The sequence below is a fragment of the Carassius auratus genome, chromosome 34 (assembly GCF_003368295.1).
Source record: "Carassius auratus strain Wakin chromosome 34, ASM336829v1, whole genome shotgun sequence".
Lineage (NCBI taxonomy): Eukaryota > Metazoa > Chordata > Actinopteri > Cypriniformes > Cyprinidae > Carassius > Carassius auratus.
This window is the reverse complement of record NC_039276.1, coordinates 23457081-23483481: the sequence shown is the minus strand read 5'-3', so window position 1 is coordinate 23483481 and position 26401 is coordinate 23457081. Positions and strand designations below refer to the sequence as shown.

The following is a 26401-nucleotide window of genomic DNA, read 5'->3' as shown; positions in this document are numbered from 1 at the left end:
GTACCGTATTTTTCGGACTATAAGTCGCACCTAAGTATAAATCGCATCAGTCCAAAAATATGTTGTGACGAAAAAAAACAAAAGTCACACTGGACTATAAGTTGCATTTTGTTTTAGAACCAAGACAAAACATTAGCGTCTACAGCCGTGCCCTCTCGCGGCTGTAGACGCTAATGTTTTGTCTTGGTTCATTTCTTTTGGTTCATGTCAAATTAATTTTGATAAATACTGTACATCTGGAAGAATTGACAATAAAGTAGACTTGACTTGACCAGCATTTTATGTACAATAACAATTGCAGATTTATGTATCTGTTCGAACCAAGAAAATCATTATGTAGGAATGTCAGATTGTTAGAATATCATAACTCTGAATCCATCTGCTGTAAATATGAATCATCACTGTACTATTAAGTACTATAATCAGACTACTGAAAGTTTCAAGTGTCTGTTTTCGTATCTTGATAGCTCTCCAGGTATAATTTGGACCTGTGGAGGAATGGCATATTACCACTTAGATGAGGGAGACTGGCGTTGATGCTGCTACCCATCTCTGCTCTCTATAGGAACTACAAGACAGTCAGTCCATGGACAATTCCATGGGAAAATGTAGGATGTTCTTCAGTTGGTTTCTTTACATGAGTAGGGACCACAACTGCTTAAAAATGGGATCAATGGGCTAGCCTGGCAGGTTTTGTCATTGGAAAATGATGCTGCCCAAGCACTAGGTCTAATTACAGAAGAACTAAAGAAGATGAAAGCAGTTGTTCAGAATAGACTTGTCCTTGACCTATTGACCTTGCAACAAGGAGGCGTTTGTAAAATGTTGGGAATATCTTCGTAATAACATCGTAAACCATATGAAAGAATCCATTCCTAATTACGGTCCTAGTGTTGACAAGGTCTGGATTCCAGACATAACTGGCCCAAGTCTCAGTCAAGTTTATTACCCATAACTGGCCCTGATGTGTGAACCTTGTCTGGAATCTTGACCTGGTCTACACTTGGACCATAACTCATTGCAGGATGTGGGCCAAGCAAAAGCTAATTGTGTGGGCCAGAGCTGGGCCAGAGAAAAATTGCTATGTGGGTACTTGCTCTCCTCTGCTGAGTAGCCCAACCAGAACCAGAACTTATATTTTGGATCTCAAAGGGTAGAATATACTTTTATTGTAACACTTAGTAACTATTGATAAGCAGCAAATAAGTAGTTTATTGAGGCAAAAGTCATAGTTAATGGTATGTTAACAGTGAGAATTCGACCTTAAAATAAAGTGTGACCTATTTATTTATTTATTTACTTACTTATTTGTGTATTTGTTTAAGTATCAATCTACTGACTGAATGAGAAAGCTTATTTATATTTCCTTACCATGTTGTCTGTAATGTTGATTTGGAGAACCTCAGAGCTTAGGAATGCATAAGCTGCTGAATTTACAAGGAACTCCGATGCAGCCAGTGAAAGCATGTAGTTTTCCGCATACTGAACGAAAAATGCACTTGCAGAGAAAGGTGGTTCAGATGGATGACTGATGCTGTAAAACTCCCCCTGTCACAGGAACACACTGAAAATCACTGTCGGGTCAAAGTAAAAATTCCAAAGTAAATAAAATCTATAAAATCAAGAAATCTACTCACATACTAAATATATTCAGAAAAATAATAATAGTAATAGTTGTAACTGAGGGAATTTTAATAAAACATTAATACAAATACTGAATAAAAATCCTTACCTTAATATCTAATTCAAAGCTTTGATCGGTCACAGCCGGGGAGGATGTGAGAAGGATGCTTAGATATATATACTTATCCACAGTTATGTTGACTAGAAAAAAATAATTTGAGAATTAATACAAATACACTTACAAATGAGGACAATGGAATAATATTTTTATAGTTTTGAATTTTTTAATTTATTTATTTTAATATCATTTTAAAAGTTGCAATAAAACTCTGTATAGTTTTTATTAGTTTTATTATCATTGTTTTTACTTTGATTTTTTATTTTTTGAAAACACACATTTATTTAGTTTTTATATAGTTTAGTTTCAGTTTTATTTAAAGTAAAGCAAAATTAACAGATCACTTCCAGGGCGCAGTCCAAAGAACGACATAAATTAGCCTTAGTGAGGCAAACATCTAGCAAAATGAACGCATGCTGAGATTGTTTAAATGGCAAAAGTATAGAAGCATATGCCAAAATGAAGCAATCAAGCCTTTTTATGAAATAAATTTGTGCTTAATGTCATATCTAATGATGTCAAGTCAAGTCACCTTTATTTATATAGCGCTTTAAACAAAATACATTGAGTCAAGGCAACTGAGCAACATTCATTAGAAAAACAGTGTGTCAATAATGCAAAATGATAGTTAACGGCAGTTCATTGTTGACTTCAGTGATGTCATCTCTGTTCAGTTAAACAGTGTCTGTGCATTTATTTGCAATCAAGTCAACGATATCGCTGTAGGTGAAGTGACCCCAACTAAGCAAGCCAGAGGTGACAGAATGGAGAAAAAAACCTTGGGAGAAACCAGGCTCAATTGGGGGGGCAGTTCTCCTCTGACCAGATGAAAACAGTAGTTCAATTCCATGCTGCAGCAAAGAATCATCTGTTTCCTGTGGTCTTGTCCTGGTGGTCTTCTGAGACAAGGTCTTTACAGGGGATCTGTATCTGGGGCTTTAGTTGTCCTGGTCTCCGCTGATGTCCTGATGTGTGGATTGAGATATTTAATGACAACAAATATAGCCTAATTTGGTTATGGTTTGGTTTTCTTATTTAACCATAATTATGATATTGTTACTCTTGTGTCTTGCTAAAGCCAGATTCCGTGTCCAGAGATCGGGTCGTCGGGGGTCTCGCCGACGACTGTCACCTGATCCACTATGCACCGGCCCCTTACATAAAGTCTATGCCAGGGTACTGGAGAGGAGAATTCGGCCGATAGTGGAACCTCAGATTCAGGAGGAACAGTGTGGTTTTTGTCCCGGTCATGGAACCCTGGACCAGCTCTATACCCTTTCCAGGGTGCTGGAGGGTTCATGGGAGTTTGCCCAACCAGTCCACATGTGTTTTGTGGATTTGGAGAAGGCATTCGACCGTGTTCCTCGCAACATCCTTCGGGAGTATGGGGTCGGCGGCTCCCTACTTAGGGCTGTTCGGTCCCTGTACGACTGGAGCAAGAGCTTGGTTCGCATTGCCGGCAGTAAGTCAGACCTGTTCCCAGTGCATGTTGGACTCCGGCAGGGCTGCCCTTTGTCACCGGTTCTGTTCATAATTTTTATGGACAGAATTTCCAGGCGCAGCCAAGGGCCAGAGAGTGTCCGGTTTGGGGACCATACGATTTCGTCGCTGCTTTTTGCGGATGATGTTGTCGTGTTGGCCTCCTCAGACCAGGACCTTCAGCGTGCACTGGGACGGTTTGCAGCCGAGTGTGAATCGGCTGGGATGAGAATCAGCACCTCCAAGTCTGAGGCCATGGTTTTCAGTTGGAAAAGGGTGGATTGCCCACTTCAGGTTGGTGGAGAGTTCCTGCCTCAAGTGGAGGAGTTCAGGTATCTTGGGGTCTTGTTCACGAGTGAGGGAAGGATGGAACGTGAGATTGACAGACGGATTGGTGCAGCTTCTGCAGTAATGCGGTCGCTGTACCGGTCTGTCGTGGTGAAGAAGGAGCTGAGCTGTAAGGCAAAGCTCTCGATTTACCGGTCAGTCTACGTTCCTACTCTCACCTATGGCCATGAGCTGTGGGTCATGACCGAAAGGACAAGGTCCTGGATACAGGCGGCCGAAATGAGCTTTCTCTGTCGGGTGGCTGGGCGCTCCCTTAGAAATAGGGTGAGAAGCTAGGCCACTTGGGAGGAGCTCAGAGTAGAGCCGTTGCTCCTCCACATCGAGAGGAGCCAGCTGAGGTGGCTCGGGCATCTATTTCGGATGCCTCCTGGACGCCTTCCCAGGGAGGTGTTCCAGGCACGTCTCAACAGGAGGATGCCCCGGGGAAGAACTAGGACACGCTGGTGGGACTATGTCTCCCGGCTGACCTGGGAACGCCTCGGGGTCCCCCCGGAAGAGCTGGAAGAAGTGGCTAGGGAGAGGGAAGTCTGGGCGTCTCTGCTTATACTGTTGCCCCCGCGACCCGGCCCCGGATAAGCGGAAGATGATGGATGGATGGACGGATGGACTGTGTCTTGCTCACTTTTCCGAGAACAACTGCGCATAGATCATAACTGGACTAATGAAATTAACAATAAACAATAAAGGCTCATACAGGTACATCTAATTTTTTTAAAATATCATTCAAAAGTTCTTTACTATTATTATTTTTTTAATAAAAATATAAAAAAATTGTGTGCAATGAATCTAGACTATAAGAAAGTTAGCTTTTTTGAATTAAATTACAAAAAATAAAGAACTTCTCCATGATATTATATTTTTTGGAGATGTACCTGTATTTGAATATGTTGTTTTCAATGATGAAGAATTAGAAGCATGTATATGATGTGATTTAGCCGTTTGCTTGCTTGTGTTACATGAGAAAATAAATAATTTTGCCTACCTGATGTAATAGATTTAAATGAGTCATATGATGTTGCTAAAAAGAACATTATTTGGTGAAATGAAATGTTTTTATGCTGTTTAAGGAAAAAACACATTATTTTGGCTGAATGCCTCAAACATGTGATGGAAATGTTATGCCCCTTGCCATATTGCAGTAAATATTGAGATGTGTGTCCCGGTAAAAACTCTGGCACACCAAAACTTAAACATCAAAACCATTATAAACAAGGCATATGTTGCATCCAGTGTGGACATAATTACTGATTGTAATGACTTATACTGTGTTTTTATGCATTACGTTGTGTATTGTGCAGCATAAACATAAAACCATGTCTGCATTTGTGATCGGAGAATGGACAAACAACAAGCTCTACTCTACACTGCTCAAAACTTGCATTTCAAAAATCAAAAGTCAAGTCAGAGTCTGCTTTTTTGTAAATTCTTCCACATGTACAGCACATACAGAAAATTGAAATTGCATTAATCTCAGACCCTAGGTGCATACATATAACACTAACAGTAGAGCATTAAATACAGATAAGTACAGATTAATATAAAATACAAGTGTACAAATAAAGACATATGTAAAGTAAAGCAGCACGAAGCACATGGGAGATGACATAAACAAACCGATGACATAAATAAATAGTGCAGACATACTGATTGTAGTGGAAAAGAGCTTATTCAGTCTGGCTAAAAGCTCAGAGAGCAGTTCTTTATTTAAACTGTCAGAAGAGGTACTTAAATTAGGTCAGTTCAATACTGAATGCGGTAGTGTGCATACCAATGCTGTACAAAGTGATTGGTGCAGGTTACAGTGTGATAGTGGGAGGGGGGAGTGGAAGGACATTGTGGGAGCTTGCGGTGGCAAATTATTTACATATGTAGGGTCATACTGTAAGTATGTAACATACTGTAAGTCAGAAAAGCCAGCATTGTAGTCTACTCTCCCTGAATCAGGAAACAGTTCTCCATAAAATGCCCTGCAAACATCTAAATATTTATGTTGAACTGTTCTGGAACAGTGTTGTAAATACAACTTAACCACTGATTTCTAATTGTGTGCTCTTTTGGAACGCCAAACAATGTATTTTCACTTTCAAAAAGAAACACAAAGCGTCTCTACACAACCTGCCCTCCAACAAATACGCTCGTATAGGTCGTTTGTCCAAATCCCTGAAATATGACCCATCAGAGCGTATACTACAATTGTGCCCCTATTGGCAACAGGATGTTTTCATATTAATGTTGTGTACTCTTGTATTTGCTCTATAACTCAGGTTTTGTGTAGCTCAGTTGGTAGAGTATTGCAGTATACGACTATATGTAATCATGTGATCAAGGGTTTTGATCCCAAAGAATGCACATGCTCATAAAATGTATATGCTCTATAAATCATAATTTTGCATGATTTCTGTAAGGGGTAGGTTTAGGGGTGGGGTTAGGTGTGGTCATTCGAGTAAATATAGGTTGTAATAAGGTGCTGGCACAAACAACCTATATCGGTCGTTTTTTGTAGGAGAACATGCTCTCTCCACAACATGGCGCATTTGGACCTCGTTATGTCAAGTCTTCCCACATTATAATACTGATGTGATGTGTTTTTAAATGAGGTGTTTTAGGAAGGTGTGGACGAGTCTAAACTTTTATTTAGAATATCTCTTTGGATTTGAGACTTTAGTCTTTGCAACTTTACAGATCTTCTTTATGTACCAAGAGCTTGTAACACTCTAAAGAGAAAGGAAAACTTGAAATCACATTTTATGACCCCTTTAATGCAGGTGCGGTTCGCGTTGTGATTCAATGTCTTTAGTATGTCAAACAGTTCTGGTCTGGTATGCTACAGAATTAAATTAGTGATGCTGTCGGATAACGGGTCGAGTGTTCTGTTAAGTACTGCTGGTACACGTATTATTTTATGTCAGTTAGTTTTTTTTTTTCAGTTTACAAAAGTTTAAGTTGTTGTTTATGAAAATAACCTTGCAATGGAAGCAATCAAAATCAACAAAAGAGTAATGAAATACAAGTGCTATAACAAGTCTCAGTTAGCTTAACGTAGTACACGTAGCAAAGGTTTAATATATATAAAATAGATTTTAGGACTATATATATATATATATATATAGTCCTAAAATGTATTTTGTACAGAACATATAATTTGGAGATCTGGAAATGTTTTTGAGCCAGTACCAGTTACTTCCTGTAGATTATCCTCCAATTCACTGATTGCTTGTTGAATTGCAGGACAAATCTAAGAAGAAGAAAAAAAAAAACATGAGACACAATGAGAAATATTACAAGCAGCAGGTAGAAGTGTTGATTTGGTTCATCTGTTTTAGAAATAAAAAACACATACCCTCTCATGTATCATCTCTGAGATATGTCCTTTGAAAGAACTTACAAATGGCTGGAAAAAAAAGCTGCAGCAAAACAGAAGCATAAAGGATGGTTGTTAATACTTGATGCAGACCCTTTGATGCATATGATCACACAGCCGTGATCACTCTAGGCTGGTCCCTGGAGCATCCGATCACAACAGTTTGATTAGAATGTTCAATGTGTCACATGATCAGCTGCTAAATTCAGATTTGCTTTTATAATAAGAGGACATTACACTTTTATAATAGTAAAATAATATATATATAATATATATTTTTGCTACTTCCATAATTGTTTATATATATATATATATATATATATATATATATATATATATATATATATAAACAATTATGGAAGTAGCAAAAATATTTTTTTACGTGTTGTAAATCAGACAGCTCAGATTTCCTGAATGGCACCACAAACTAACATGGCAGTGCCCAATCATGCATTATGTGTGAGCTAACATGATCATTATAAAGGTGTTTTAACATCAAATTGTGTTTGAAAAACAGGATATCAGATATTTCATGATGTAGTTAAAAAGTCAGGAATTATTTTAATGAAAAAGGAAAAATTACATCAAAGCAATAACAACAATGCTCTACATGTCATACAGACCTATTGTGGCTGCAGTGTTGCCACGTGACAAGTGTAAGAATTACAGAACATCAGACACTTTGATCTTCTGAGACACTCAAAAAAGACACAGTGCATTAACATATAGTCATCTGTTCCCACATTTCACAATAGAAAGTGCGGGAAACACCTCTCTCACATACTTTATCAGTTCCTTCTCATCCCCTTCCTTACCCATCCTCCCTCCACTTGGTTTCACTCAGAATGGTCTGTAACATGTTCTACATTAATGCAAGTGATATTTACAGTCATGTTTGGTGTCATTTAAATTGTCTCAGGGCGACTGGTACAGTGGTCTCAATCTTACAAAAGTAGACTAAAAGATAATACAGAGCCAAAGAGTTAAGAGATATTTTGATTACTGTAATGGGATTGCCCTTTCCCAGGGTCCTGCATGTAAATTACCTTCTCTTCCCATTGAGTTGTAAACCACTCAGGTTCGGGACCGGAGTTGATGCAAATTCCAATTGTTAGTTTCTGTCTCCATCTCGGGGGATGTTTGTCTTAGTCTTAAGTTCTTAAGCAAATATTGCAAAAGGATCAGGGCCTTTTGTAGCCAGACTGAGCCCACGGTATGATGTGTATTCACACACTTCATACTGTGTATTTTGCTAAAAGTCAGGTATGCATCTTTTACTCTTAGATTCATTTTTGAGAATTTGATGTCTTGTATTGATATTGATATCTCCGAAATGTAATTGGCATAATACATATTTACCTGACTAATAATAAATTGTTAAATTTTATTTTATTCTGACTTATTTTGAAATTACTAGATTAAGTGATGTCTATGTTTCCGCAAATTTGCGTCCAGGGTTAGTACATATTAAATCTCAGGCTAGATGGAGCATGAGGCATATCAGGTTAGATTATAGATTTCTGTCTAACTGCTTGACATTAGTTAAGTTGTTATGCGGTTGCGTTAACTATGGGAGGCTAGAGAAAATACTATTAGATTATTAGCATGGTATGGATATATTTTATAGTACTAGCCTCTGGTTATTGTTTCACTAAATTGTAGTTGTTATATAAATCTGGGGTAATTTTTTTTTACCCAAATGCTGGGTTGAGCCTTTTGGGTAATACTTTGGGTTATTTTTTCAGTGTCAAATATAACAACCCAATGTTTGGGTTGTTTTTGTATTTCTCAGATCCTGGGTCAGACTTAACCCAGCGGTTCATTATTTATCGTGGGGATTTGCTTCTCTTCTGGAGAGAGCATTTCTAAGCACCATCGAATTGACGCATTCGTCTGTAAAATACAGTTTTTTTTTTTGTTTTGTTTGTTTTTTGAATGTTATCTGTAAAATCATTACTGTGCTGAATAATGTTCAATTTTATGCAGAGGAACATACAGGTGAGCATAATGAATCACCTTTAACAAGTGTCGCTGTCTTTTCGAGTGATGGAAAAGCCTGATGCTTTGCATAAAATAAAAGATTTTATTTTAAGATACAAAATACAAATATTCCCATCAGAGCTGTTTACTGTTTTTAGGCAGGTCATAAAGGAAATCTCAGTATATTTCGGCTATGAGTGAAAGGCAGGAGGGCGGTCTCAGGCGTGAGCAGTATCAGGCCGAACACGGCTACAGCTCGGGCTCAAGAACCAGCGCGACGCAGCGCAGTTACAGTGAAAACAGAACAACAGAGACTGATTAATAACACGTTAATTACTTCTGTTTAATGTTTAATTTTTAGTTTTATTGTTAATAGGTGAAACCATTGGCAAACGTTGAAGGCCAAAATGGGTTCGAAATTGGGACCAAATTCATAAAGAATGGTGGACTATGGAATTACCGTAAGGAAACGGTAACCCTTTTAAAGAACCTTTGTAGCAGAAATGAGTCAAATCAGACAAATCAAAGAGTCTATCAGAGCTGTGTGCATTGAAACATGAGCTGAATTCCTCAGGAAGTCATAAATCAGTTCTAGTGCCACAAGAACCAAGCAAGATAACCAACCAACCAACTTGTTCACACAACAGCTTTCAACATTAACACCAATATAACAATTATTGACAATTTTAATTCGAAGAAGAGATTGTCAAATTTATTGTTCGTGATTGAAATGCAACGCTGGACATCACATGTAAACCCAGGAGATCAAGTTAAATACTTGCATTGACTTCCCCCCACCCAGAAGAACCAGACTGAAATTCCTAAGGGGGAAGGGCTTTAAACCTTTGTCTTCACAGAAAAGTCCTTTGCCAGAGAATGGCAAAGAAACCCTTTTTATACATTATATGTGGACCAGAATGAACTCAAAAAAGACTCATGAATGAATCATTCCATTGCTTAACTCCATATTCATTTACGTGTAACCCACACATTTGACTATCATGTATAATCACTTATTGTGTATGTCTTTTGATAACTATAGGATACCTAGTCATGTCTAGTATTGAAATAATCGCATTTTCTTGCTTGATATTGTCCTGACAATCATTTATTTGTAAAATATATCATAATCATGTTATAGGAATCATGTCCAAAATTAGACCCTGTGAGGCAAGAACCACATGCTTGGTAAGATAAACAAATGATTTATGATACCCACCCCAAGAACATATCTGATTGGTCAAGGCAACATTTGAGGGGTGGCCAACAAGGAAGTTTTAAATACTTTGGATCCCATGAAATTTTGCTTTTAGTCTGCTTTTAGTTCTAGTCTAGCTGCTGCTATTAGCCATGTCGGCTTTTAGTTCCAGCCTTGCTCGTGCTATCAGTCATGCCTGCTCTTAGCTTTTAGCTTGTAGCTTTGCTACCTAGCTTTAGCTTGTAGCATCTAGCCATGCGGTAGTCATCATTGTTCTTTGAGCGCGGTTCCAGCGTGCCTGCCTGCTGCTACTATGAGAAGGAACACAACCTAGTCTCGTCAAACTTTATTTCTTTTCTTTTCCGTTTGAAAGTTTCGTGTTCTGAGTTAAGTTTTGTAACGTCCATTCAACTTCAACCAGCGAACACGACTCTGCACTTTCAGCCAACGCCCAACAACCACGGGCTTCCCAAGACGTCACTTCAGAGACTGAACTTCCAGCCAATCAACGACCTCGGGATAGCCCTTTCACCGAGGCTCCTTCTTCACAGGAGATGCAAGTAACTTTACCTCCAGACTGTGACCTTTACTGGTGTATCTAATATAATTTTAACCTCATTGAGGAACTCAATGCGAGCGCTAATTACGTGATTGATGGTTGTTCATGTTTATGCAATTTAACGTATTGCTGTTAACTTGGGATTCCATATTTCCATTCTCTTAAACTCATCTTTCCCTAACTTTCGACCTTCCTGCAACTTGTGTGAATGTGTGTGTGCGTGCGTTTATGTGTTAGATTAGTTTATATGTCTTAGATTTATCTAATAAAGCCTTATTCATATTGAAAAGAGAAGTATCTTGTGTTTTGTGCTTACAAGTTAATGTCTTAAACTGCCGATCTTGTTACTGTGCTAATTGATAGTGTTTTCACTATAGTTTGGATATTAGTATCCAGCGCAGATTTGATGTTAAACGGCTCGTTCACTGAACCGCAGGCGCGTCTCCGTGAACAGCCGTGAAACAGTGATTCTGTTCAAATTCCCTTTAAAATCTTAAATGATTCCCTTTGAGCTAAATTGACCTGTTTCCCTTACATTTATAATGGTGGAGAATGATTGCGGGCAGTTTAATCTAAATTGTGAGCATAAACCAAGTTATTTAATCTTTGATTTTGCTAAAGGAATGAAAGATGAGAAGCATGCGAGACCTGAGTATGTGTGTGTGTTTGCGTGACGTAAGCAGCGCGCGCCCTCCCGCTTTAATGAAAGGAGCTAGAGGAGACTTTAACTCGAGTCCGTCTCCCCTTTGTTAACAGCAGTAAGTGAACTTAAAAGTAAACATCTGAGATCGTACAATAAGGTAGAAATTGAGCGTGTTCCTCATTTGTGTAATGCCTTGTTTATAGCTGATTTGATTTCACTGCGTGTTCCAGTGTCTCAAACGCTATCTCAGTCACTGTTTGCTGAACGGAGCTAAACTGTTAGTGTTTCAAAAGGGATATAAATCGGTGAATAAAGAATAGTTTTGAGCGGGTTCCTCAATCTATTTATCAAAGTCCCCGTATTCATATTTCATATAGTTTGATTGCCAGTGCGTGTTCCACTGCCGAATCAAATTTGATATTCGACTCCCCTAAGTTAACGTTAAACATTAGAGAACAATGTTTGCCCATTTGTATCCGTTCACAAAGTGAATGCAATCTCGCGTAACACGGCGTGTGTCCGAGAGTAATTTGAATGGGAGTGTTTTAAAAGCTTGATCAAGTAAATTTTAACTGTGTACCAACAGCGAAGGAAAACTTTTATGTTTGTGTCCAGAAAAACTGGCACGGAGAATCAAATTGCTGAGATTGATATAATAACTACAGCAGGAAGCTGCTATTTGAATTAAGATAAATTTAACTCTATACAAACTGAGAGTTTAAGTGCCACATGGCAAAACAACTGAAAGGCGGTGTTGTTATTTGTATAGTGCTGAAATGAGCTGACATTTCATGTAACATGCTTAACTGTATTTGCAACAATGCAACGATTCATGTGCTAATCCACTAGAATGTGTTTTGGTTGCCATAGTGACGACTGTGACCCGGAAGCCTAACGTACTTCCGGAGCAACTCTGAACTGTGCACGCGCAGCGCACAAACTCCGCGGTGTCGCTAAGCTAACGAAACCATTGCAGTTACATTGAAGTCTATACTAAAGCCACTAGCCTCAAAGGTTAGCCGTTAGCATTACCATCCAGTGGTAGAATAATGTGTGTTTGGGCAACGCTGACGTGATTTAACCATTTTAAACATCTTAACTAACACTTGTTAGTCCCTTTCTTTTTATCGCTCTCTTTTCACACTAGACCACTTATTTTCATTTTACTAGAAAGGGAAATACTGACTCACAATTATTAATTGTCAAATTGAAATTTAATTGAAACATTAAATTTATTTTGAATCATTTAAAATTTCCCTCTCAGGTCATTTCATATGATCTTTTATTTCTAGTATTATCTTTTGGGTCTAATTATTTTAGGAATGAATAAGCCTTGAACTTTGGAAGTTAAGTAAACTTATTCTTCCTAATTTATTTATTACCCATCTGAATATATGCTATTCAGACCTTTACTTATTTGAATGCGTTTTACCCCTCTTCCTGTTTTGGTTATACACTTAACCACTATTGTTTTACGTATTGATTTCCTCTTTTTAATTTCATGTTTGCATATTTTGCCCATTTATTAATTTTTTTAATTTTCCTATTTCTTACCATTTCTTTTGTGTATCCTAGCCTGGGAACGACAAACCTGAGCCCTAAAAGGAGACATTGTTATCCCTCACTACGAGTTCAAATAAATTAGAAAGACAACTCTCTTTCACTTAAAGTTTATTTTGTTTGATTAGTTGTGTAGCAACTAACACAACGCTCTCCTTGTAGTTGAGATAACCGCTACTGAGACTTACCATCTCCTTCCTCTCTCTCCTTTACTTTCCTCTTCTCTTTTTACATTTGTAGGACATGTAAGAACCATCAATCAATTCTAAGTGAAGTAAATACACAATCGTGCCAAAGACGACGAATCATCCTTATGAATTTGATTGTAATCATCCTCTCATTTGTTCTTCCTAACCTCCCTACATTTGGAAACGCAATCCAAGTTTTAGCATCTCATCCAACTTTGAGATCAATTTAATAGAGATACGTGTTGAGCAACTGTCGCCTTCGCTGACTCCCTGGGGAGCGGTCCAACTGAAAGGTGTACGGTGTCAATCCTGTCAGACTAAGAAAAGAGATATCAGAATTATTATTGTATTCTTTTGTCCAAAGCAAGAAATATAATAATAGTGTTTACGTTTTTGATAACATTTAATTGGAAAAAATAATTTTCCCCATTTGAAAAACAGAAATTTTGCTTGTCATTTGAATTTGTTTTTCACCTCTGTCTCTTTTTTTTCCTCTTCCTCATTAGAGTGACAAAGTCTTCGCATCTCTAGTCTACTTAGACACCCTGAGACCAACACAGTCATCACCACATTTCACTAGTGGTTCACAATCACTGATACAACACTTAGTTGTCCCACCACACATAGGCTTTTACTCCACACAGATCTGTGTCAGTCTCTCTTCTCCCCAGCGTGCCAACATGCCGCAGACTGCAGACCCCATTTCCCATGGGGAAGATGTGAACATTTGGCTGAGAGGCATAACAGACAGCCTCACTCCAAAGACATTTGAACTGTTATTATTTTTAATAATAATCCTAATCCTGAGAAGATTCCTGACACAAGATTCAAGCCAGAACAACAACCACAAGGAGCTAGTCAAGATCACGAGCTCACTAAGCTATGCCTTCACAACCCAGCTGAAACTGAGCGACAAGCACATCACCCACCTTCAAGAGGAGCTGACACGTGCTCAACATCGCATAGACAAGCTGGAAGTGAAAGTTCAAGATCAACTCAAAGCACCCAGCGAGAGGGAGCAGGATACAACAGAACAAGTTATGAAGCTCCTAGCAGCCCTGGCAGCAGCTCAGCTCGACCAGCGACATGCAACGGCTGCTCAGAAAGACCTGGTAAACAGACTCCAGTATGCCGAACAGCTACTAGAGAAAGCCAAGATAGACATCAGAAACAAGAATTCTGAAATCAGTGCTTTGAAAGACCACCTTGAAAGGTACAGAACTGAAACGGACAATCTGACCCAAAAACTAGACGATACCAACGATGAGCTCTACATGGTCAGAAAAGAACTCCAAAATGCTTACAAGCACAAACTAGAGCCAAGAAAAGAGAAACATCTCTTAGCCTCATCTCTGCTGAGCAGAGCAGAGTCCCACGTCCAAGAACTGGCATATGACGAAAGGAGCGAAGGGCCACAACCCAAAACCTCACCTGCCTTCGCCACACAACCCTTTCCTGCCAACGAAAGAAAACCTCCCGTCCAAGGCCTTGAAGCTGCACACGGGATGACAATCAAAGACCTCAACAAGCTGTCTGAAAACATCAGCAGGTTCAACCCGGACTCCACAGAGAGCCCCGACATCCAAGCTTACCTGCGAGATATCGAATTTCACCTGGAAGTGAGACCTCATGTGAATGACAGAGACTGGTTATACCTCCTTAGAGCCACGTCCAGTTCCGAGGTACGAAACTTTCTAGATCGACAGCCCAGTCAAACCAAATCAAACTACCAGCGACTTTGTGAGGTCCTGATTAAAGAGTTTACAGACCCAGAGTCTGAACATGGACTGTTAACTGCCTTGGAAACCAAACAAGGTCGTCAAGAGACTCCACAAGCTTACTACAACCGACTCCGACAATCCTACTTTGGTGCACACAACAACTCTGACCTTGAAGAGGATGTGAACTTCAAAACCCTCTTCCTAAAGAATCTGCACCCTGGAGTCAGTCACCATCTAGGTGTCATGGCCTGTCCGAACTCCATGACCATCCAACAGTTGCGTGACCTAACACAGAAGGCCTATAACAAGCAGAAGTTGGCCTCAAAGAAAGGTAACAAAACATCCACACTCTTGAACTCTGTCAACAAAGACTCAAGCCTGGCACTGGACGACACCCAGTGGCATCACAACACCAGAGTCTTCCATCAAGAGCACAGAGAACGTGACGCCCATATCCACGACCGCTTTCAGCCCAACTGCTGGAAAAATCCATGGGACCAGCCACGCTTCTCAAGAAACCAAAAGGATAACATCTGGAAACCTAACCAGATATCCAAAGGTAATCACCTGACTCATCCAAGAGCAACTTGTGTGGGTAAGCGACAACAAAACCCACCTCAGCACCACTCAGACATGCACAGTGCTGAGTATGCACAAGAACATAACCGCTTACCATTAGAAGACACGGAACAAGTCATGGAACAACTAAGAGAGTTCCTTCAAGACAATTTACATGCAGGTGACCATAAAGTTGAGTCATGCTCGCTGTGACCAGCGACAGAACGGAAGGCCGGTGATCACCTGGTGCACCGCATCAGAGATGACAAGCACCTGTTCAACAACAACCCAGAATGAACAAGTCTTTAACGGCCAACTGTTGATGAAAAATCTGAGGTACTAAAGGACATCACCTCAGTCACTAACAAACTGTCAAATGAACTCCAACTCCAAGTTCCAAATTCCCTGTCTGTGCAACAGCAACCACCAGAGCACAGAAGGTCAGAAAGTCTGCTACAGCCAGAAGGCATCACAAGAAGAATGCAACATAGGAGACAAGTTTTGCAACCCAGCTTCACACAGCCATGCCAAACTGCCTCCGACTGTCTGCCAAAGAACTTCCTGCCTTGCTGGACTGACCCCTCATTTGACCATGGACACGCCCTCATCCAAGCCAAGGATGCAGAGAGCCAGTCTTCAGTGACATGCTAGAAAAAGGGGGAGACAACACAGACTTGAACAGATCTGACCACACATGCACTACACCAGTAACACACAACATTACCTACACCCAGAGGTAAACACATCTACTGATAACACAGTCAACAAACATATTCTTCCCACAGGTAGAATATCCAACTTTTAGTGTAACAAAGTTACACATACCCACCATGAAGAAAAGTGCAGCCATCCTCACAATAGGTAGAACACCTGACACTAAGTTAAGGTTCATGACACACTAGCTGCACCTGACATCCTAGCTCAATAGTCGTTGTAACCCATGCTAGGAAAACCCACAGCAGCCTTGTTTTGTTTTGTTCTTCTTCTACCTATCCTTCTCCTTCCCCTCTTTCCTGAGTAGGTGAAATGCCTAGACACCCTGCGAGGGTCGAAGGTCTGATATTAGGATTGACTCGCAACACCTAATATCCGCCAGCCACTCTAAACTGAATGGAAGCCAGAGAGCTCCATGCATGATAGGTCAATTCATTGAATTGAAAATGAAATTACTAGAAAACTAACGGTAAATGTGTAAAGTAAGACAACCTAGAAGAACCAAACAAAGTTAACCACAAATTTGATTGATGAATCAAAATAAAAACAATTTCCAAGACGATCTAAACTATCCTCAATGTGCTAAACTACATTGACTAATTGAACTTAACCACGTGTACCTAAATGACCTGATGCCTGCACCAGTACAGTAACTGTCATGGAGGTGTTGTCTTGCTGTTTGCTGTGTTTGTCTGCTTCTTCTGCCTTTGTTTCTCCAGCGATCGACGATGTCTTCACCTAAACACCTCGCCGATCGAAAGGGGGATATATGTAGCAGAAATGAGTCAAATCAGACAAATCAAAGAGTCTATCAGAGCTGTGTGCATTGAAACATGAGCTGAATTCCTCAGGAAGTCATAAATCAGTTCTAGTGCCACAAGAACCAAGCAAGATAACCAACCAACCAACTTGTTCACACAACAGCTTTCAACATTAACACCAATATAACAATTATTGACAATTTTAATTCGAAGAAGAGATTGTCAAATTTATTGTTCGTGATTGAAATGCAACGCTGGACATCACATGTAAACCCAGGAGATCAAGTTAAATACTTGCATTGACTTCCCCCCACCCAGAAGAACCAGACTGAAATTCCTAAGGGGGAAGGGCTTTAAACCTTTGTCTTCACAGAAAAGTCCTTTGCCAGAGAATGGCAAAGAAACCCTTTTTATACATTATATATGGACCAGAATGAACTCAAAAAAGACTCATGAATGAATCATTCCATTGCTTAACTCCATATTCATTTACGTGTAACCCACACATTTGACTATCATGTATAATCACTTATTGTGTATGTCTTTTGATAACTATAGGATACCTAGTCATGTCTAGTATTGAAATAATCGCATTTTCTTGCTTGATATTGTCCTGACAATCATTTATTTGTAAAATATATCATAATCATGTTATAGGAATCATGTCCAAAATTAGACCCTGTGAGGCAAGAACCACATGCTTGGTAAGATAAACAAATGATTTATGATACCCACCCCAAGAACATATCTGATTGGTCAAGGCAACATTTGAGGGGTGGCCAACAAGGAAGTTTTAAATACTTTGGATCCCATGAAATTTGCTTTTAGTCTGCTTTTAGTTCTAGTCTAGCTGCTGCTATTAGCCATGTCGGCTTTTAGTTCCAGCCTTGCTCGTGCTATCAGTCATGCCTGCTCTTAGCTTTTAGCTTGTAGCTTTGCTACCTAGCTTTAGCTTGTAGCATCTAGCCATGCGGTAGTCATCATTGTTCTTTGAGCGCGGTTCCAGCGTGCCTGCCTGCTGCTACTATGAGAAGGAACACAACCTAGTCTCGTCAAACTTTATTTCTTTTCTTTTCCGTTTGAGAGTTTCGTGTTCTGAGTTAAGTTTTGTAACGTCCATTCAACTTCAACCAGCGAACACGACTCTGCACTTTCAGCCAACGCCCAACAACCACGGGCTTCCCAAGACGTCACTTCAGAGACTGAACTTCCAGCCAATCAACGACCTCGGGATAGCCCTTTCACCGAGGCTCCTTCTTCACAGGAGATGCAAGTAACTTTACCTCCAGACTGTGACCTTTACTGGTGTATCTAATATAATTTTAACCTCATTGAGGAACTCAATGCGAGCGCTAATTACGTGATTGATGGTTGTTCATGTTTATGCAATTTAACGTATTGCTGTTAACTTGGGATTCCATATTTCCATTCTCTTAAACTCATCTTTCCCTAACTTTCGACCTTCCTGCAACTTGTGTGAATGTGTGTGTGCGTGCGTTTATGTGTTAGATTAGTTTATATGTCTTAGATTTATCTAATAAAGCCTTATTCATATTGAAAAGAGAAGTATCTTGTGTTTTGTGCTTACAAGTTAATGTCTTAAACTGCCGATCTTGTTACTGTGCTAATTGATAGTGTTTTCACTATAGTTTGGATATTAGTATCCAGCACAGATTTGATGTTAAACGGCTCGTTCACTGAACCGCAGGCGCGTCTCCGTGAACAGCCGTGAAACAGTGATTCTGTTCAAATTCCCTTTAAAATCTTAAATGATTCCCTTTGAGCTAAATTGACCTGTTTCCCTTACACCTTTTTAAATACTGTCCCAAGCTAGGACCAAATCTCAGAGCCCGAAATGACCCTGAATCATCAACCATCCATCACCACCATCAACCTTTGGATTCTGAACCATTTCCCTGCTAATTCTGACAGTTTTTTGTTTCAAATAAGAGATGAGATGTGTTGATTTATAGCCCAAGTAAGAGGAGTAGCTGTTGTGCTAGAATACAGCCATCCTCAGCAGTTTTGGGCAAGTTACTCTGAAAATGCAATCAAATTACTGATTACTCCATTTAAAAGTAATCACGTTACTGTTCTGATTACTTTATTTCAAAAGTAATTAGTTACATTACTAGTTACATTACTTTTTTTCTAAATTAAATTTATGAAATTCCAGCATACACGCTCCCAATAAATATTTGTTATTAAAGCATCAGCATTCACAGAACACTGTTATTTTTAACTAAAGCAAGCTCAAACTTTAGCAGGAGCCTTCAAAAGGTTCATATATTTCTCAAACTTCTCAGCAAGCTTGACCTCTGAATCCCATGATCCAAGTCTACACCCTGCCTTGGCAGCGGCATAACTAGAACTGTAAGACGTAGATGATTGTCCTTCATATTTTGACAAGAGGTACAAACACGAACAGAGCTTTCTCATTGGAAACAGTCAAAATGAGCACATTGAGTGCCCTCGAGCACTGAACGTGCTAGCTCCTAACCTAGACACATGGCACATAAATCGTGTGTCTCCAAGTGCCTGCAGGCACAGAAACACACAATTTCTTCAATGTTTACCTGCCTTGGTCTTTCACACATACATCAAAAAGACAGCTCCTGAAGACAACAAAAGTTGTCTTTTATACTTTTATAGTTCCGGGCACTCGCCCATGAAGTCACGGGTCATGCGGTCTAATAGGATTGGCCTTTTTTTTTTTTTTTTTTACACAAGCTTCAAACATCGGTCATGCTGGTAGCATTCCCCACAGTGTCCGCTAGAGGACACAGCATGAGTTCCCTAAAAGGGTAATGCAGTAACTTTCTTCTTTCTTGACAAATCTGAGATTGAGGGCAAAAAAGAAAAAGGAAGGAGAAAGAAAACTCCCATATACATTGGTCTGGACGTTAACACACAACAAAAACCTTCTATCTGTAGAACTTTCACAGAGAGGTTAGTAACAATTGTAAAATCATGAAAATAGGGAACAAAATAACAAAATCAACAATGTATAATCAGTAAATATTTATAGTACAGTGAGTCAAGACATAAGAGCAGGTGTTAACTCCAAAACAATTACAACCATGTTTCCGGCAAATCAGTTTCATCAAGAACAGGGGAAACGTGCCTGGGTTTAGTCACAGTAATGATCAAAACAAGCTCCAACTAGCATTAAAGTGTTACATAGTGTTGTAGACATTGTCTTAGATCATTAACAGCATTAAACATTCCCATTAACTATTAAAAAGTAGCTCCCAGACTTGCCTCAATCACTCAACTGCATACCAGTGATTCAAGATGATAAATTCTAAAATAATAGTCGCCTTTAATAATCCAGCTTAACAGAGACATATGTAGATGACTGATAATGTAAAGAAGTAGCACCACTGTTACCAATGGATGAGATGGTGTCGAGGAGTGTTGAAGTTTCCATTTTAATCAAAATGCAAAGACAAATTCGAATGATGCATTGAATGTGTTGTGATCCGCCGATGACCAATGTGAGATCCACAAATCATAGAGGTTCCCTATCAATTTTTTTTTTAACTGTTTAAATGATTTGGGAATATCTTGTGCTTTTCTATGGGAAAATGGCAACAATCACTATAATTAACAGCTTTATTAGTGGTAGTCACAACTAAGTCATGACAGATTGTTGTGCGTATCTTTAGGTAGCATTTCAAATCTTAGTCTTTTATGTTTTGTTAACCAAAGTTTGTTTTAAAACTGGTCTTACCTAGCACCTCCATGGAACTGAATGTCCACACCTCCTACATTATCACTACAGGAAATGGTAGTGATGGAGAGACGACCAGCTTCATCTCCTAACCCCAGGAGGGTTTGGATTCTGATATTGTAGACGACCAGATCAAATGAGCCACCGTCATGGCTGCAATCACAGAGCAAAAGACAATCATTTTACTAATCAAGGAACTACTTCACTCCTTGATGTTGCAAATGACTTATTAACACGTTTTATGGATGTATAATGCACATTTCTAAAATGTAAAATCCAGCACACAGACACTGAACACAACATACTTCATGATTCTTAACTTGCCATGCATAATGACATGAAAAGCAGATGGTGAAAGCATAATGGTTAATTTGTTGATTATAAGCATGAGAAACATAAATTACTGCAAAACCATAAATAACAAGTATAGAAAAATTATTCTTCGGAACACAAATTACGATTTTTCTGATGTAATCCGAGAGCTTTCTGAGCCTACATAGACAGCAAGGGAACTACCACGTTCAAGACCATGAAATGTAAAAGTATTCCCAGCCAGTCTCCTCCACCATTCATGAGAGTACTATGATGCATATGTGCATCCCTCTGCTTGTAAACAAGGTGCAGTGCATGCATCAAAGCACTGGTTCCTTTGTCATCAGCATCACACATATGTTTTGTGGTTCTCTTGTGAATGGTGGCAGAGAATAACCCGGAAGAGAAGAATTGTTGAATAAAGTAATTATTTTTGTTATTTTGAACACAAATGTATTTCCTGTAGTTTCATAAAATTATGGATGAACCACTGATGCCACATGGACAACTTTTTTTTTTTTTCTGACAGACAATACAGAAGAATGGTTAAAGGGAGAGAATGAAAAAAAAAATGCAGTGGCACAGCAGAACCTGGGTTCCACCAAAAATAAATAAATAAATAATAATTTCCAGGGAAAGGGATTAAAAGGAAACTTCATAATTTCCACCCTCATGCCATACTAGTTGACTTTCATTTATCAGATGAACACAAACTAAGAGTTTTAGAAAAAAATAAATAAATAAAAACTTTCTCTTTATATAATGCAAGTTTATGGGACATCCAAAAATGACACTTCAAAAACTATACACAAAGAGAATATGACAGTAACCCATGCAACCTTCTTCTTAAGTCTTCTTAAGTGATACGATAAGAAAAATACTAATTCAACATCACTGTCTAAAAGGACAATTAATCATTTAAATGTTTAATTTGGGGCATTCAGAGTTTTTTTTTTTCTTAATAAACATTGATAAATAATTGTGTGGCGAGTGGGGCGGGGCCGAGAGGCGTGGGAACGAGGAGTGAGGCCAGGTGTAGTGATTGGAGATGAGCTACACCTGCGCCCCACCGCCCGTATCGAGTCCCACGTAGGAGATGGAAGGATATAAAACTGGAGTGACGACCGTGAAGGACGAGAGAGGACCAGGCCTGGGATATTATCTTATGTGTTTGCTTTTTATTTGTGCGCGTCAGTCGCCGTGAGGGGCTGACGCGCTGTTTTGTTTATCTTTTGAATTATTAAAATTATGTTTTGATTGTGCGCCGGTTCCCGCCTCCTTCTTCCCGATGAGTAAGAAGTTCATATCATTACAGTGGTGCCGAAGCCCAGGAGAAGGAGGGACGCGCTGCTGAAGATCCCTCGCCGCTGTGGTGAATCCGCGGTGCCCTCGAGCAGGCGAGGTATGTGCCGCCAGGGACGCTCGAGGCGGTGGGCTGGAGCGAGTTGCCGGGGACGGGCGAGCTCGCTGCCGACCGCCCACGACAAGGAGGGGCGGCTGCCGTCCGTGAGGGAGCGGAGGAGTCGGCGCCGTTCGCCAGGGGGCCGGAGCCTGCCGCCTCCGTGACGCCTCCGTGACGGAGCGCAGTCTCGGGAGTACCCCCCGGCCTGCGAGGGGCGATGGGGGTATGTGGCGAGTGGGGCGGGTCCGAGAGGCGTGGGAACGAGGAGTGAGGCCAGGTGTAGTGATTGGAGATGAGCTACACCTGAGCCCCACCGCTAGTATCGAGTCCCACGTAGGAGATGGAAGGATATAAAACTGGAGCGACGACCGTGAAGGACGAGAGAGGACCAGGCCTGGGACGTTATTTTATGTGGTTGCTTTTTATTTGCGCGCACCAGTCGTCCGCGAGGGGCTGGTGCGCCGTTTTGTATTTATTTTGGATATTAAAATGAGTTTTGATTGTGCGCCGGTTCCCGCCTCCTTCTTCCCGATGTATAGGAAGTTTGTATCATTACAAATTGTTTGTGACTAATTAGATTAATTAATGATAAAAGCATGTTATTATTAAGATTAACCAAAAATATTCACTGACAGTCCTAATTCCTACTTGATGATTCATATTATGACATTGTAAATACAACTTAACCACCACCTGGTATAAGAACATCACTAAACATGAATTACAATTAATTTATCATATAATGTTTATTTAAACACTTTTCTTTTGGAGATTTGTAAAATTTAAAAATATGAATTGTATTTAAATTCTCATCACTGATTTTATTTGCACGCAATTTTGTGCATTGAGCTAATATATTACATAGCTAATGGCTCTATCAAAACAGAACAAATAATGAATAAACTTTTTTGGCCGGGAAAACGCAACTTTGCTCCCTCAATATGCTTCCTCAGATTTGATGGTGAACTTTTGAAGCCAGACATTTACCTGATGAAAGTCATAATTTAAGTAGAAATGTGTGTGTTTGATCCATGAAAATTATGATCATTAGTTAAAGTAAAAAGTACTGTTTTTTTTCTTAAGAAATGTAATCAAGTAAAAGTTGCAAGTAGTCATTGTAGTTGAGTAAAGTACATATCCCCCCAAATAATACTTAAGTACAATAATCAGGTAAAATTCCTTAAGTATTTTACACCTCTGGAATTCTGATATGCTATTCTGTTCACCACAATTGTAAAAAGTTATCTAAGTTACTATATCCTTTCTATCAGTTTGAAGTAGTTTGACAATTCTCTGTTCATCAACAAAGTGTTTCTAACCATAGAACTGTTCCTCGCTTCAAGCTTAAAGATATCACATCTCAAAATTGGCAATGATTTGGCTTGTTCAAAATGACAAGGAATTATGTTTTAAAGAAATATTTGTGAGTAAAAAGTATTTTGGAATGTTCTCAAAATAAATATAATTTTAATGTACAGATACTTAAAAAGAAATTGCAGTAACAAACTAAAAATTCTAAACAAAAATACTTTGTTACTACCCACTACTGATAGAACATGTTATATGCTTTCAAGATCACCTGAACAGTGAAACTGAAAAATTAACTGCGAGTCGGTTGAAAATCGATTGAAATATATGTGACGTTCAATTGACATCACACACTCATAGGATTGCCCACCTGGCGGGCAAAATGATGTTCTGCTCCACTGACCGCCAGTTATTTCTACGCAGTTTACATTAAATAGTAATGTAATAAACTGCAGATATTAAAAGGTGAAATTCAGTATACACCTTATTATGTATATTTTGTACAGGCAAGCATATGAACCCAGAATATAAACACAATGTACAAAGTTTCACATACATTTTTTTTCCCATAGAAAACCATTATAAGGAAAACACTGAACCATTAAGCGGATTGCATTTATATTCCGGCATCATCTGCTTGCTTATGTAAACTATGCATCATTAATATGGTGATTACTGAATCTGATCTTTTAATATTACTGTTTTAAATATATTAAGGCATTTTAAGTACTTTTACAACGTTTGTCAAACTGTTTAATGATTACAATATTGAGTGCTTAATATGGATTGCAAAAGACCAACACTTGCATTTTGTTCACATAACTTTGTTTTATTCTTTTGAGAGGTAATCTAAATATTTGCAGCTGTGAAACAGATGGAAAATTTCTAGTTTTGTGCAGCAGTTCTATGAATGTTTTGCCCTCCGGGTCTTCAAGCCGGTCACGTGACTGAAAGCTATCAATTTGGGGTAGGAGTTTATATGAATGAATGTCTGAGGAGAACCTACTGTCTTTAGAAAAGTTGAGATGGTTTGATTTGGGGCTTGTTTTAACATTTTAATTTAGTTTTGTAATTTACATTTACATTATATACAAATTTTGTTATTTAGCAGATGTGAAAATTGTGATTTGAATCGATTGTGAAATTAAAATCGTTACATCCCTCATGATTGCAAATTGTTTCACTCTTTACTTACATGATGCCAAACCGTGTTGACCAGCTTCCTGTGACGGCTAATGAGAGTTGATTGACCTCCACAGATACACCTGTTCCCTGTTCAAACTCCATTGATGGGCCTGACATTCTGCACTGCACAACCTGCATGCTAGGGACAAAAACAAAAACAGATTCACAACGTTTCCTCTGTATGCTTAAACAACTGTTCAACGTGTGATGCATTTGTTCAGTTGGTTTAATGGTTTGTCAGTGTACTGTGTACTGACTTTGAGATGACATAATGTACAGTGCCGATCCCAATGTCCACCCCACCCCGGATCTCTGGGATTTCAATAGTCTTCAGTTTGTTTTGTATCCAAACAGCCATCATTTGAGACACTGAACACATAAAAACATAGATATCACCACATTTTTGACATCACATAAAATATTCACACGTTTATTCATTCAAGGTAATTCATCACTCGCAATAAGAAAACAGTGTTCCAGTGTTGATTCTGCCAATTCTGACATTTTCTGGAAAATGCCAGTTGAGCCTCATGGTGCTGGACTGTGAGCAAACATCCCATTACAGGATGTCAGGCTATCATGCCACCTTCATAGAGTTTCAACAGTTTGGTCAGAATCTTGCATTCCAGTTCGTTTTTTTTATGACCTTCACTCCCAAACTCCCCTTCGTCCGTTTACTCGGATGTATCTCATTGATTACATTGTATGAGTGCTGACTTCCTGAACCCTTGGAATGGGCTGAATCAGAACATAAGCCCTTGATCACTTAGGATCCACTATAGAGTTTGTTTATTGTTTATATTTTTCCAAATTTGTTTGGTGGAGCATTCTATATGTAGGTTTGGCTGTTATAAATGTTTAAAACAAAATGATTTATATATTATAGAGTTGTTTGGAGTGGAGATAAATTAAATGCGATCTGTGATGACATCACAATCATGTTGCATTGTGGTCTGTGGAGTGAAGTTATTTTTAAATAAAAAAAAACATTTAAATAACAACTGTACCCCAACTTCCTTCCTAGCCCCCAAATGGGAGATAACAGTTAAATAAAAAATGTCCCATCCTCCCTACAGCTTCCAGATAAACAACGTATCATTCAGTAAAGTGACTAACAAACAAGTCACAATCTAATAACAGTAAATCATAACATTAATCTCCACACTTAACTGTAAATGTAAATGCAGGAGACAATCCACACAATAGAGTTAGAGTATATATAGATATATAGTTTTATTTTAACCACTATCAATCAATCAATCAATCACCTTTATATAGTGCTTTAAACAAAATACATTGTGTCAAAGCACTGAACAACATTCATTTGGAAAACAGTGTCTCAATAATACAAAATGCAATGGACTTTTTATTGCTCAGCTTTCAGCATTAAGTTCCATAAACGGAGGTAACTCTTAGGTTACATAAATAGCAAATTATTCCATGAACATAACCTACTCCTGAGTAGGTTATGTTCCAGGGTTAGTTTAATTCAGCACATGTGAGACTTTATAATATTATACGATTTCTATATATATATATATATATATATATATATATATATATATATATATATATATATATACAGTGCCCTCCATAAGTATTAGAACAGTAAAGACAAAATTGCTTTCTCTTCTGTGGAGTGAGAGTTAA

The 26401-nt window shown here is 38.9% G+C and overlaps 1 protein-coding gene across 1 annotated transcript in view; it reads right to left on the bottom strand.

Moving 5' to 3' along the window:
• Positions 1-26401, bottom strand: part of bpifcl (BPI fold containing family C, like) — a 47577-nt gene that overhangs the window by 17761 nt on the left and 3415 nt on the right. Inside the window, exons 3-9 of the mRNA XM_026218706.1 lie at positions 25009-25120; positions 24762-24890; positions 20545-20697; positions 6909-6972; positions 6743-6803; positions 1733-1824; positions 1372-1548 (exon numbers count right to left, since the gene is read on the bottom strand). Of these exons, the coding sequence (XP_026074491.1) occupies positions 1372-1548; positions 1733-1824; positions 6743-6803; positions 6909-6972; positions 20545-20697; positions 24762-24890; positions 25009-25120 (788 nt within the window). The remainder of the gene's footprint in view (positions 1-1371; positions 1549-1732; positions 1825-6742; positions 6804-6908; positions 6973-20544; positions 20698-24761; positions 24891-25008; positions 25121-26401) is intronic.